Source organism: Cebus imitator, unplaced genomic scaffold, assembly GCF_001604975.1.
Source record: "Cebus imitator isolate Cc_AM_T3 unplaced genomic scaffold, Cebus_imitator-1.0 Scaffold61, whole genome shotgun sequence".
Lineage (NCBI taxonomy): Eukaryota > Metazoa > Chordata > Mammalia > Primates > Cebidae > Cebus > Cebus imitator.
The window spans coordinates 7,218,699-7,232,268 of record NW_016107376.1 but is presented as its reverse complement, the minus strand read 5'-3'; the positions used below and the strand labels follow the sequence as shown (position 1 = coordinate 7,232,268).

Sequence of the window (13,570 nt, the reverse complement as noted above, 5' to 3'; positions counted from 1 at the left end):
CTAGCCCCCCACCCCACAACAGACCCCAGTGTGTGATGTTCCCCTCTCTGTGTCCATGTATTCTCATTGTTCAATACCCACTTATGAATGAGAACACGTGGTGTTTGTTTTTCTGTTCTTGTGTTTGCTGGGAATGATGGTTTCCGCCTTTATCCATGTCCCTGCAAAGGACATGAACTCATCCTTTTTTATGGCTACATAGTTTTCCATGGTGTATATGTGCCCCATTTTCTTTGTCCAGTCTATCATTGATGGGCATTTGGGTTGGTTCCAAGTCTTTGCTGTTGTGAATAGTGCTGCAGTAAACATACGTGTGCATGTGTCTTTATAATAGAACAATTTATAATTCTTTAGGTTTATACCCAGTAATGGGATTGCTGGGTTAAATGGTATTTCTAGTTCTAGATCCTTGAGGTATCGCCACACTGTCTTCCACAATGGTTGAACTAATTTACACTCCCACCAACAGTGTAAAAGCGTTCCTATTTCTCTACATCCTCTCCAGCATCTATTGTCTCCTGATTTTTTACTGTTCGCCATTCTAACTGGTGTGAGATGGTATCTCAATTGTGGTTTTAATTTACATAATGACCTGTGATGATGAGCTTTTTTTCATATGTTTGTTGGCTGCATAGATGTCTCCTTTTGAGAAGTGTCTGTTCATATCCTTTGCGTACTTTTTGATGGGGTTGTTTTTTTCTTGTAAATTTGTTTAAGTTCTTTGTATATTCTGGATATTTGCCCTTTGTCAGATGGGTAGATTGCAAAAGTTTTCTCCCATCCTGTAGGTTGCCTGATCACTCTGGTGGTAGTTTCTTTTGTTGTGCAGAAGCTCTTTGGTTTAATTAGATCCCATTTGTCTATTTCAGCTTTTGTTGCCATTGCTTTTGGTGTTTTAATCATGAAGTCTTTGCCCATGCCTATGTCTTAAATGGTATTGCCTAGGTTTTCTTCTAGGGTTTTTATGGTTTTAGGTCTTAAATGTTTAAATCTTTAATCCATCTTGAGTTAATTTTTGTATAAGGTGTAAGGAAGGGATCCAGTTTCAGCTTTCTGCATATGACTAGCCAGTTTTCCCAACACTGTTTATTAAATAGGAAATCCTTTCCCCATTGCTTGTTGTCAGGTTTGTCAAAGATCAGATGGTTGTAGGTGTGTGGCATTATTTCTGAGTCCTCTGTTCTGTTCCATTGGTCTATATATCTGTTTTGGTACCAGTACCATGCTGTTTTTGTTACTGAAACCTTGTAGTATAGTTTGAAGTCAGGTAGCATGATGCCTCCAGCTTTGTTTTTATTTTTGTTTTTTTGTTTGCTTAGAGTTGTCTTGGCTATGGGGGGTCTTTTTTGGTTCCACATTAAATTTATGGTTTTTTTCCAATTCTGTGAAGAAAGTCAGTGGTAGCTTGATGGGGATAGTATTGAATCTGTAGATTACTTTGGGTAGTATGGCCATTTTCACGATATTGATTCTTCCTAACCATGAGCATGGAATGTTTTTTCCATTTGTTTGTGTCATCTCTTATTTCCTTGAGCAGTCATTTTTAGTTCTCCTTGAAGAGGTCCTTCACATCCCTTGTTAGCTGTATTCCTAGGTATTTAATTATCTTTGTAGCAATTGTGAATGGGAGTTCAATCATGATTTGACTCTGTTTGCCTGTTATTGGTGTATAGGAATGCTTGTGATTTTTGCACATTGATTTTGTATCCTGAGACTTTGCTGAAGTTGCTTATCAGCTTAAGGAGATTTTAGGCTGAGACGATGGGGCCTTCTAAATATACAATCATGTTGTCTGCAAATAGAGACAATTTGACTTCCTCTTTATCTATTTGAATACTCTGTATTTCTTTCTCCTGCCTGATTGCCCTGGCCAGAACTTCCAATACTATGTTGAATAGGAGTGGTGAGAGAGGGCATCCTTGTCTTGTGCTGATTTTCAAAGGGAATGCTTCCACTTGTGATAAGGCAGAGGGTCTAATAGAGCTGATTAACACAGTGTGCTTACAGATGGCAAAACTGAAGGAGCACCCTGTAATCCATGGCCACTGGGGCTTCAGGAGCTGTCAGCATTCACCCCTAGACACTGCTGTGGGGTCAGAGGCCCACAGTGTGCCTGTCTGCATGCTCCCCTAGGTGTTTGAATAGCTGGGCACTGAGGAAGAGCGCCGCTCTCCCGTCACACGCCCTGCAAGTGGCATAAGGGAACTTTTCACATTTCACAAGTAACAAGTGACTTGTAAGCCATGCAGTTGTTTGAACTTTCTCCTACAGGGAGCCCGTGCTGGATTTCAAGCTAAGAAGTTTGGTCAGTTCTATATTTTGGAAAGATCACTCAGGAGACGGCATGGAAAACAGATAGGAAGACAGTGAGACCAGAGGGAAGTGTGGAGAACAATTAAGTGGTTATAAATTGCTAGTGATCATCTGTGAGATGGGAAAATAATGCCTACTTTATAAGGCTGTTGGAGAATGAAGTAATACCTGTGAATGTGCCTGTTTATTCAAATGAAAGCTATTATTTTTAATACTACCTGGCCAATATTTCAAAGCTATTGCTGTTCTTGTGACTGACAGTATCCCAATTTTCTCAGCATTTTTCTCACACTGCTTATAATGTGAGAAAACAAGAATTTGACTCTAGGAAGGAGGAAATGATTTTATTTTTAATTTTTAAGAAGCATAAGCGTTTACTTAGACAAATAGGAATGTCTGCCAAGACATCAGAATATTCTTCATTTATTTTTGAGGCAATTCCATGCCAGGGAACCACAGCCTCTCTTTTTGTGTGAATAAAATTTCAATGTTCTGGGCTGCTTAGAGTGACAGTGGTGGGTGGTGACAGACCTGGTCCTCTATGGCCTTTGCCTGCGTAGAGAGGCCTTTCTCATACTAGCCTGTGAATCCGGAAGTGCCTGAAAAAAAGGACCGGAAGCTGGCTGCCGCTCATTGACATAACCTCCTCCACCTTGTATGTTGCAGGGCGATTTGTGTCTCGCCACCTCCACCCATCCTCTCTCTCTCTCTTTTTTTTTTTTTTTTTTTTTTTGAGACAGAGCCTCGCTCTGTTGCCAGGCACCAGGCTGGAGTACAGTGATGCGATCTCGGTTCACTGCAAACTCTGCCTCACGGGTTCAAGCAATTCTCCTGCCTCAGCCTCCAGAGTAGCTGAGACTACAGGCATGCGCCACCACGCCTGGCTAATTTTTGTATTTTTAGTAGAGACGGGGTTTCACCATGTCGGCCAGGATGGTCTCGATCTCTTGGCGTTGTGATCCGCCCACCTCAGCCTCCCAAAGTGCTGGGATTACAGACGTACACCACCACGTCTGGCTAATTTTTGTATTTTTGGTAGAGACGGGCTTTCACCATGTTGGCCAGGATGGTCTCGATCTCTTGACCTCGTGATCCGCCCGCCTCAGCCTCCCAAAGTGCTGGGATTACAGGCGTGAGCCACCTCGCCCGGCCTCATCCTCTCTTATAATCACCTTGATTCTTGTGTCTCCCTTCTGATTATATTTTCTTCCATCCCTTGTCTTCATTTGGCATCCATAACCTAAGTAGGTCAATGCCCATTTCTAGAGAATGGCAGTACCAAGGAAGGGGATTTTGTGGTCTTTTCCTTTCTCTGAATATCTCATAATTGCTGCCATGGATGCCCTGCAGATCAGTAAAATGATAGAATGAGAAAAAATGAGAAATGCTGAACGAATGTTTTTTCTCCTCCGCTCTTCTCTTTTGTGCTTTGCTTTTTCTTTTTTTAAATTTTCCTCGTTTACCATGGAGTTAAAAATGTGTGGATCCTTGAACTGGGGAACATTAGGCTAGAGGGAAAGATGTTAGTCTCACTTCACAGAAGCATGTGCAGTCAGTAGCAGGCTGACCCTCTGGATCCTGATGTTCCCTTACAAAGCTTGGGGGCTTTGTAATGGGGCTTACTTATATATTCAGTATCAGTTATTTATTTACTTTTTACATGAATTAATTTTAAAATGTTCTCTTGGCTTTTTCTGGAGTTTTCTTGCTTGGCTGTCAGTTACCATGTGAGCAGAATTCTGCTTCAATGCCCATGTGCTGTTTTCCCTGTTAACTTTACTCTCTCTGCCTCGACCCACTGCCGTTTATCCACTTCTCTGCATTATTGGAGATTTTGGAGGCTTTCTCATAGGTTGCCATATAAACCATTACCCTCTGTATATAGATGTGTCAGCTCATGCTTGCTTTGGGCCTGGTAAATGATAAGTGATGAAAATTACATTGAGGTTCTTCTTATAACCTGAAATTACTTTCAGTGACATTATTATGGCTTTGAATTATGCACATTTCGGGACAGTTTGCTGTCGGAGAGTGAACATCCCTTATGTATGAAGAGCCTCTTGGCCATGCTTTGGAAACACTGAGCGTTGACCTGCTGGGATGTCGCTGTGCAAGTTGGCAGAATCTCCATTCTCCGTTTGCCTGTAACTGACATCTCTGCCTCTTCCCTCTGTTCACTTGATTCTCTTTTTTGATGACACTAGCAGATACAGGCTGAGGAGAGGCTCTTTCTAATTACTCCTGGACTTCTCCCTGTTCCTTCTGCTTTTCAACATCTCTCTTTCTGATTGAGTTTGACCCACTGGGATTTCAACTGCTGGGATGTGTACAACCAAGTGTCTTGAGTCCATCCACTGGATTCAAGATAATTCAGCAAATCTCTGCACCCACAGAAGTGCATATTGTATTGTTAATGATGGCATTAATACCTTGACTTTAGGTTTGTAATTTTATAGAAATAACTGAATTTAGATGAGCCCTTGGATATTCTCATAATAGAAGTTAATATGAAGTTATAGTGTAAAAGTTATTGCTTTAACATGGGCTTGGGAGTGCGAGTAGACTTAGATTGAATCTCCACAATGACAGTTATGAGTTCTGTGATCTTGGAATACTTAGCCTTATGGGATCCTAGTGTCCTTCTTCATTTTCTCCTCTTTTAAAAATTTGGCAAAATAATGCCTCCTTCATAGGCTGGTTGTTAATAGTAAGTGAAATAATTAAAAATAGTACAGTTTAACACATTGTTAACAATACATGGTCTAATAAAACAGCTATGGAAGCAAAGCCCAACAAAAGTTACAAAATTAGCTCATGACTAGGTTTAGATTTTTGATATCCCAGGGGCCTGAGGAAACTGCACTTATCACAGAAGAGTCACAGCTGAAATGTTTGAGAAAACAATGTAAGCGAGGTTGTCAAAATTCCCAAACATATAAATTGCGGAAGATGAGAGCTGTAGACTGGAAAGCTTGACTTCAATGCACAGCAAAATTCTGGAACAGAAAATTAAGCAGATGGTTTGTGATCATTTAGTAAAGACTGTAGTGGTTGCTAGGAGCTAACATGGGTTTACTAAGAACAAATCTTCCCAAACATCCCATTTCCCTTTTAAATAGTATTATGTGGTGTGTAGAGCTGAGGAATTCTACTTCTGCAAAGCATCTAATTGTTTCCTTATGGGTAGAATGGTAAAACACAGGCTAGACGATAGGACTGCCAGGTTTGCAGCTAGACAGCAATGGAAGCCAGCTGATTAATGGCATGGTTATCTTGATGGGGGTCTCTGTTGGAATACCGTGGAGCTCTGACATGTAACCTTGCATTTAAAATTTTAATTAGGAATTTGAATGAAGACACATAGGATGGATATGTACCAAGTACACAGATGGCCCAAAGTTGGGAGGGATAATAAGAACAATAGATGAGGAAATCAAGATTCACCACACTGCTGATCATCGAAACGTTGCATGGAATCTGTAATGACTGGATTTAATGAAGCTAAAGGTGAAGGCATTAAGCTCTCACAATATCAGCCCGAGTAAGAAATGAGATTGTGTTTGGGAGACGTTCAAATTAAAATGATCTGGTGGTTTAATTGGCCCAAAACTTGATACTCACCAATTAACTATGTGCCATGCTCTTCTTTTGGCACTGGGGTGACAGTAGTGAAACAGTCAAAAATCTCTACCTGTGTGGGGTTTATATTCTTTATATGCCAGTGGTTAGGCAGTGGCTAAAAACTACAGCAGTGGATTTGTTAGGTTTTATTATGTAGAAGTTATGTAGAAGTCTAACATATGGTTAGTAGTTCTCCTTTACTATTTAATACCGTATTCATGATACCGTATTTTACCCCGGGATCAGTGTTTCCAGATCTGAATGCTAGAGTCTGGACGAATGAGTGATGATAGAGCAGTGAGAAGAATGTGAACCATATTGTAGGAAGATTGGTCAGCAATGAGAAGACTAAGCAGAGGCATTATATCCCTCAAATCTGTGCAGAATACATGGGAAGAAGGTGTAAGCTAGTTCTCTGTTGGTCCGGGGACTCATTACTAGTTACCAGGGGGCTGATTTCTGGTTAATGAAGACAGACAACCTGAGAAGCGTTCTAGCTCTCACCTGCATGAGCACCAGGAGGGCTGAGACTGCCTTTCTGGTGTCTTGTTCTTCTGCTAAATTCAGAGTACCTGGGACTGTGCCTGGTACCTGGCAGGCATCCAACAGATGTTTGTTGAATGAATAATGAAACTCTGAAATTTAGCAATACTTGGGATGTACTTAAACTGAAAAAAGCATTCACCGTATGTACTTAAACTGAAAAAAAGCATTCATACTATTCAGATGTAACTGTGTGCCCTGCATTTTCTTCGGCCACTCTTCATATAATCCCATTCCTCCTATTTCCCCGGAAATCTAGGCTCTTAATTAACTCAGATGAACTTGACTAAAAGAAAATGTTTGTGACCATGTGATTGATTCCAGTGGCAAATTTAGCATGAAGTGAGCCTTTGCATGGAATAAGTCCTCAGTTAGTGTTTGTGCCGTAGTCCTAAATGCATGGGTGGTCATATGGCATTTTTTGAAAATAACTCACGCACTAAAATAATGTTAAAACTTTACGTTCCGCTTTTGCATATTGTAAGGAATGTGAGGGTGGAATAAAGTACCTGAGAACAGATGTGGGAGGCCAGAATAATTTTTTTTTACTGTGTTGAACAGCTCCAAGTTAATTAAACCACTTTTCTTAAGAGATATGAAGAGGCCATTTTAGGATTTATTTGAAATTTCTCAAGTGTGCTTATTCAAACATTACTCACTCCAGCCCAGCTCCCATCATCTTCTTGAGGCCTTCGCCATAACTCTGACCCATTCGGGGCTCTGGTTTCTCACAGCTTAAAGGCAATTCTACAGGATTTAGCATTTGATTCTTTTCTAATTTCTTCCTGAGTTTATCTGCTTAGGTGATAAACTTCCTGATGGCAAAACTTTGTTTTTTATTTTTCTTACCTTCTTCCAGAAACTTAGCAGAAACTCAGGAAATGACAATTGCTTGCTCGCCTGATTGGCTGATGGAGAGATATTAATAGTTAAGGTGTCTTTCCAGCCGCTGTGAGACTGACATTTGGGATTGTTCCTGCTGTGTGCAACACTTCTCTGGAATGCTGCAATAGATTAAACTCAATTTCAAGCTAGCGCTCATGTAAGACATGGCAGGTTAAATAGGCTTTAATGTCTCTATCCCATGTATCAAAGGAGGGGACTGTAGGTCTAATTTATTGGGGTCCACTACATTGGCTAGGCAAGTGCTTTGTACAGAGTTGATTCTTTGCATATCGTGGAATCTGAATTAATGACTGAACTCTGGGGCTCAGACAGCCTTCTTGACTCAACCTCGAAGGCAAGCTAGGGCTGCTGGTGCCAATCTCTAAACCCAGTTTAGAGATTGAGTGATTTATGTAAGCAGAGTGATTGGATTTAGTACATGAAAATACAGTGTGCACGGTTACATCTGAATGTCCGCGAAACAACCATGCAATACTTGGGATGTACTTAAACTGAAAAAGCATTCAGCATTTTGCTGCCGTTCAGATGTAGCTGTGTGCCCTGCATTTTCTCTGGCCACTCTTCATATTATCCCATTCCTCCTATTTCCCCAGAACTCTAAGCTCTTAATTAACTCTCAAATGAACTTGACTGAAAGAAAACGTTCATGACCATGTGGTTGATTCCAATGGTAAATTAAAACAATTTTTCCAAAAAGGGAAAATCTATATGATGTCTACTTTTTGTGGGCTTCTTCTTTCAGGTATATCTAATCACGATAATGCCGTGATTTGTAGGATCTTGGTAATCTCAAGTTAAGCTCTTTGGTTTCCTTGCTGGCATCGTTTATTTGGTTCAGGTCTTGCTCAGGCTGTGCAGAAACCATGGCTGACAAATAATTAGATTCTATTCTTTGGAATCGGGTGGAATGTGAATTTAGTATAACCTATTGTTTTAGCTCCTGCAAAACAACTGCATTAACTACTGCAAGCTGTAGAATTCAAAGGAAGGCCTTACCAGTCTTTGCTAATGATCTTGTTCTCTTTCATCTCAAAAAGACGATAATATTCTTGTTTGTTTTCCACCTTATAAACCTCTCTTTGTAGGGAAGACATCACACACTTAGGAAAATGGTTTCCGTTTTCCTCACTAAATAAGGCTTCTGGCTGCTTACTGGCAGCAGCCTTTCAATATCATTCATTCATTCAGCAAGCGTTGTTAAGCGGATCTGTGCGAGGCACCAGGAGCAAATGTGTGAATAATGTAGTTCTTGCTTTCAGGAGGTTCACAAGAATCTGCATGTTATGTGCTTGTCTTTAAATGGTTCAGCAGTCATTTCGATGAGAGGCTTATGGTAAGAGCTAATTATCTCCTTGAGTAATGAAATAATTTTTTTCTCTCAAATGCTTTAAATAATATCAAGCCTTACATTCTGAGCAGAAACTGCTCTTAATGGATAGTGCCAAGGGCTAGGACTCAGCTGTTTCCTTCTGCCCTGGTTCTTTAGTTAGAACTTGGTTATTCACAGTGGTGTCTGCAGATCAGCAGCACCAGTATCTCCGGGACCTGGTTGGAAATGCAGCCTCCCAGGCCCCAGCCAAACCCGCTGATTCAAGGCCTGCCGTGCAGCCAGATTCCCAGACGATTCATTTGCTCCTTGAAGTTTGAGCAGCACTGGTCCAATACAGTATTTCTCAAGCTCTAGTTAGCACGTGTAGATCATCTGAGCATCTTATTAAAATACTGATTCCTGGGCTCTGCCCTCGACTTATATACTCTGTGCTTGTCATGGGGCCTGAGAATTTGAATTTCTACTAAGCTCTTTGGAGATGCTGGTGCTGCCCCTGTGAGAACCACACTTTGAGTAGCACTGATTTTGCTTGGGAAGCTGAAGTGACATTTGGTAGTGGGGTGGGGTGGGGGATATGAACCCCAATGAGGGAGTCAGGTTGGTTTTTTTGTTTTTTTGTTTTGAGACGGAGTCTCGCTGTGTCACCCAGGCTGGAGTGCAGTGGCACAATCTCGGCTCACTGCAACCTCTGCCTCCCGGGTTCAGGCGATTCTCCTGCCTCAGCCTCCCATGTAGCTGGGACTACAGGCACGCCCAGCTAAAACTATATATATATATATATGTGTGTGTGTGTATTTTTTTTGAGACAGAGTCTTGCTCTGTTGCCAGGCTGGAGTGTAGTGGTACAATCTTGGCTCACTGCAACCTCTGCCTCCCGGGTTCAGGCGATTCTCCTGCCTCAGCCTCCCATGTAGCTGGGACTACAGGCACGCCCAGCTAAAACTATATATATATATATATATGTGTGTGTGTGTATTTTTTTTGAGACAGAGTCTTTCTCTGTCGCCATGCACCTTTCTGGAGTGCAGTGGCACAATCTCAGCTCACTGCAATCTCCGCCTCCTGGGTTTAAGCAATTCTCCTGCTTCAGCCTCCCGAGTAGCTGGGACTACAGGTGTGCACCACCACGCCCAGCTAATTTTTGTATTTTTAGTAGAGACGGGGTTTCACCATGTTGGCCAGGATGGACTCGATCTCTTGACCTTGTGATTTGCTCACCCTGGCCTCCCAAAGTGCTGGGATTATAGGCGTGAGTCACTGTGCCTGGCCTTTTTTGGTATTTTTGGTAGAGATGGGGTTTCATCCTGTTAGCCAGGATGGTCCCAGTATCCTGACCTTGTGAACATGTCAGAGAAACATTCCCTGGAACATATATATTCTCCAGTGTCCCACCACGTCTCCCTTCTCCCTGGAACATAGGCCTATCATCGGGGACAGATTTTCGTAGAATTAAGTGGTCAGGCGAATCCGTGATGGCCACTGGGAGACAACAGAAGAGGGAACAGTTCTGCCCAGCGGCCCCGCGTCTGAGTTGGGCCCTGTCAGATAATAGGATGTGGGCAGATTGGGCCCATTTCTGGGATTCACAGGAAGCATCAATAGTTAATCCACTGTTGCTAAACTGTAGGGTATTGGGGCTTAGGAACGAAGAGGAGTGGAGATCCAGGAAGGACTATTAGCAAATGGGTCTGGAACAAGTCTGGGGACAAGACTGTGAAGTGTGAAATGTTTTTGTTCAGGAGTTTTGGATTCTGTTTTGTAACTTGTTGCTACAATGCTGTCTGTTTTAAAAAGTTTTCCTTTCTGGTTAAACTTACTGTTTTGTGTGTCTATTTCTTTTTCAGAATTAAGCATGAAAACATTGTCGCCCTGGAAGACATTTATGAAAGCCCAAATCACTTGTACCTGGTCATGCAGCTGTAAGTACCTCGTTTGATTGATGAGTTTTGAACCAACTTGCAAACTCCAAGATTTAAAGAGGCCAGGTGGGAAAAGAAACTATTTTAGTGGGCCAGATAAGGCAGGAGGGAGCTGGGAGGCCTGTGGGATACTAGAGAAGCCTGTATCCAGCCGAAGACAGTGGGCTGCATGCAGGAGGCTCCAGGACTCACTTGAACCAGTCTGCAGCTGCTGGGCTAGACTGAAAACCTAGAGCTTGACAGTGAATCTGATGTTCCTGCTATGGGGAGTCTGTACTGCTTTCTGATATGCCAGGGCCAAATGTGGCTGCCTGAAGACACTTCAGTGGGCCCACTGTGAGGTACACTTTGCTCCCATCTCTAGGAGAAACTCCCACCCTTGTCTTCCTTTCCAGGGATGCCGGGGGAGGGAAGCAGATGGTAACTGCCTGTTCCCATCCCCTCCCTTGTACTCTTCCTTTGACAGAGAAGAGCGCATGTGATTGAAATGGGAATTAATGCCAGACATAAGAGAATAATAATTGGCGTCAGACCATGGCATTATCCCCTCATTAGGTTATTTTTGCATTCCATTAACACTGGAGATTACCAAGGAGGGAAGAAATCAGAAAGCCAGATATTCAAATAGAGACTTTACTTGCATGCGTTTTTACAAATTTAAGCTGAAATTGGCCTCCCTGCCTGCATAAATGCTTAACTCTAACTGGTATGATTCCCAGGAATATCCCAGGGCTGCATTTAGTAGAATTAACTGATAGAAACTGTGTCGGAATATTATACTTTAACCATTGCTGAATAAATAAATGCTGGAATATTAAATGATTAAGTTTAATGACAGAGGAGAGTTTTGTGGAAGATCAGAATATAGACAATTTCATGATCTATTAATGATTTTCAGACTTTGGATTGTCAAGCATATGTAGAATGGATGATTAGGCTAACAATTTATTTTCCATAGATTCTTCTTTTCCTTATGAATGTTTAAACAACACATTAACTTGGGGTCTTGTTAGGATGCAAATCAATGTTCATCAATGCATTTCGTTATCCTTTCATTATCTTCAAAATATTATTTGTAGGTTATGATATTTTTGTATAAGTATTTTAAAGCTATCCGTGCCAGAAGCATATGTGTATTTCTGTCTGTCAAATGGCAGTTCTAGGTCATGACTGGCAGTTTTAGAGATTTGTATGTTACAGCCAGCCATGATATAAGCCAAAGGTTTTTGACTGCTTGATTCCACGTTAACTCTCGAGTACCTAAGTGTAATCTTTTCTAGATCCTTCTTCTTCTGTTTGCATTATAATTTGCCATATTTCTGGTGTTTCTTGGAGAGCACTAGTTCTCCCCAGATTTGGAAACACTCCCTAGACGTCCGTGTGACTTTGTTTATGTGAAGCCTGCTCTGTAAAGATGCCAGCGCATCCCTTTCTTGTCAAATACTGTTGCCTAATTGGAAGATGATGAGATTTCAGTGGCGGGCAAAAGCCCCGCACAATGTTAGCCATGTATTTCAATGTGTGCTTTTTCTTACGGTAATGCAAAAATGAATACTCAAATCCAAAGCTACGTGGATCTACTTGTTTAAGTTTTGTGTTTATGGAACTATAACCAAACATCAGTCAAAGCACCCCAAATGTGTAACTCGCAGCTCTGCCCCTTACTAGCTGGGTGAATTGGGGCAAATAACTGGGTTTCTCTGAGTAGCAGTTTCCATAGTGGGAAAAAATGGGGATAATAATAATATTCACATTAGAGGATTACAGTGAGTAATGAAGGAGAAAAGTGTGGGAAGTAATCTCACAATAGTAAGTCTTGGGTACACGTGGTTTCTCTATGGATATCTGTATCGTTTCACCCCTTTGGCCCTACAGGTGGTCTTTAATTTTATGAGGTGAAGTTCAAGTAGATTTAGAATTTGCCTTTCTAGGCGACTTGGGATTGTATACTACCAACAAAAGTTACTGCAAAAATGGCTTGGCATAAAAACATAAAAATGTCTGGAACAAAACCAACCTTAGAACAAAGCCTGGAAGTCATATGAGGGCACTGCTATCCCTGCCCCTCTGTGAGTTTTTCTGTCAAGGAATTCATCCCTCTTTTGTGTTACAAAAAAAAAAAAAAAACCTCATTGGCCCGGCACAGTGGCTCACGCCTGTAATCCCAGCACTTTGGGAAGCTTAGGCAGGTGGATCATTTTAAATCAGGAGTTCAAGATCAGCCTAGCCAACACGGTGAAACCCTGTCTCTACTAAGAATATAAAAATTAGCCGGGTGTGGTGGCAGGTGCTTGTAGTAGCAGCTACTCAGGAGGCTGAGGCAAGAGAATCTTTTTGAGCCCAGGAGGCAGAGGTTGCAGTGAGCTGAGATCATGCCATTGCACTCCAACCTGGGTGACAGGGCAAGATTCCATCTCAAAACAAAACAAAACAAAAAACGAAAAAGCCTATCTCATTAGTATGGACCACACTCATTAAGAATTTTTAGTAATTCAGAGAGGAACTAGGGTGGGATTAACCTTGTATGAGATTTGTCAGGCAAATTCATCACAAAATCCAGTTTAGAGGCAATGAATGTTTGAATTACCTAAGGACAAAAACTATGTATGCACAACAGTAAGCAGTTCAGAAGCTCTGTTTACACAAAAAATTAGATGTACTAATTTTTAAAATGTTAAATTATATTGATTCTTTTTCCATTGGTTCTCATTACTTTATAAAATCAACTTTATTGAGGTATCATTTACACACAAGTTACTGTATCCATTTAAATGGACAATTCCGTGATGAACGTGAGAGAATCATACCCGTAAAGCCACCTCCACAGTCAAGAGAGAAAATTTCCACGTCACTGAAGACTCCTTGAGCCCCTTGGAAGTTTCTTCCTCATTCATGACCCTAGTCAACCAGTAACCTACTTTACTTACTAGAAATTTTT

The 13,570-nt window shown here is 41.4% G+C and overlaps 1 protein-coding gene across 4 annotated transcripts in view; it reads left to right on the top strand.

The window, feature by feature from the left end:
* The window catches only part of CAMK1D (calcium/calmodulin dependent protein kinase ID), a 457,067-nt gene that overhangs the window by 296,339 nt on the left and 147,158 nt on the right, over window positions 1–13,570 (top strand). For all 4 annotated transcript variants that reach the window (XM_017529857.2, XM_017529858.2, XM_037739034.1 and 1 more), the window contains exon 3: window positions 10,558–10,632. In XM_017529857.2, the coding sequence (XP_017385346.1) occupies window positions 10,558–10,632 (75 nt within the window). The remainder of the gene's footprint in view (window positions 1–10,557; window positions 10,633–13,570) is intronic.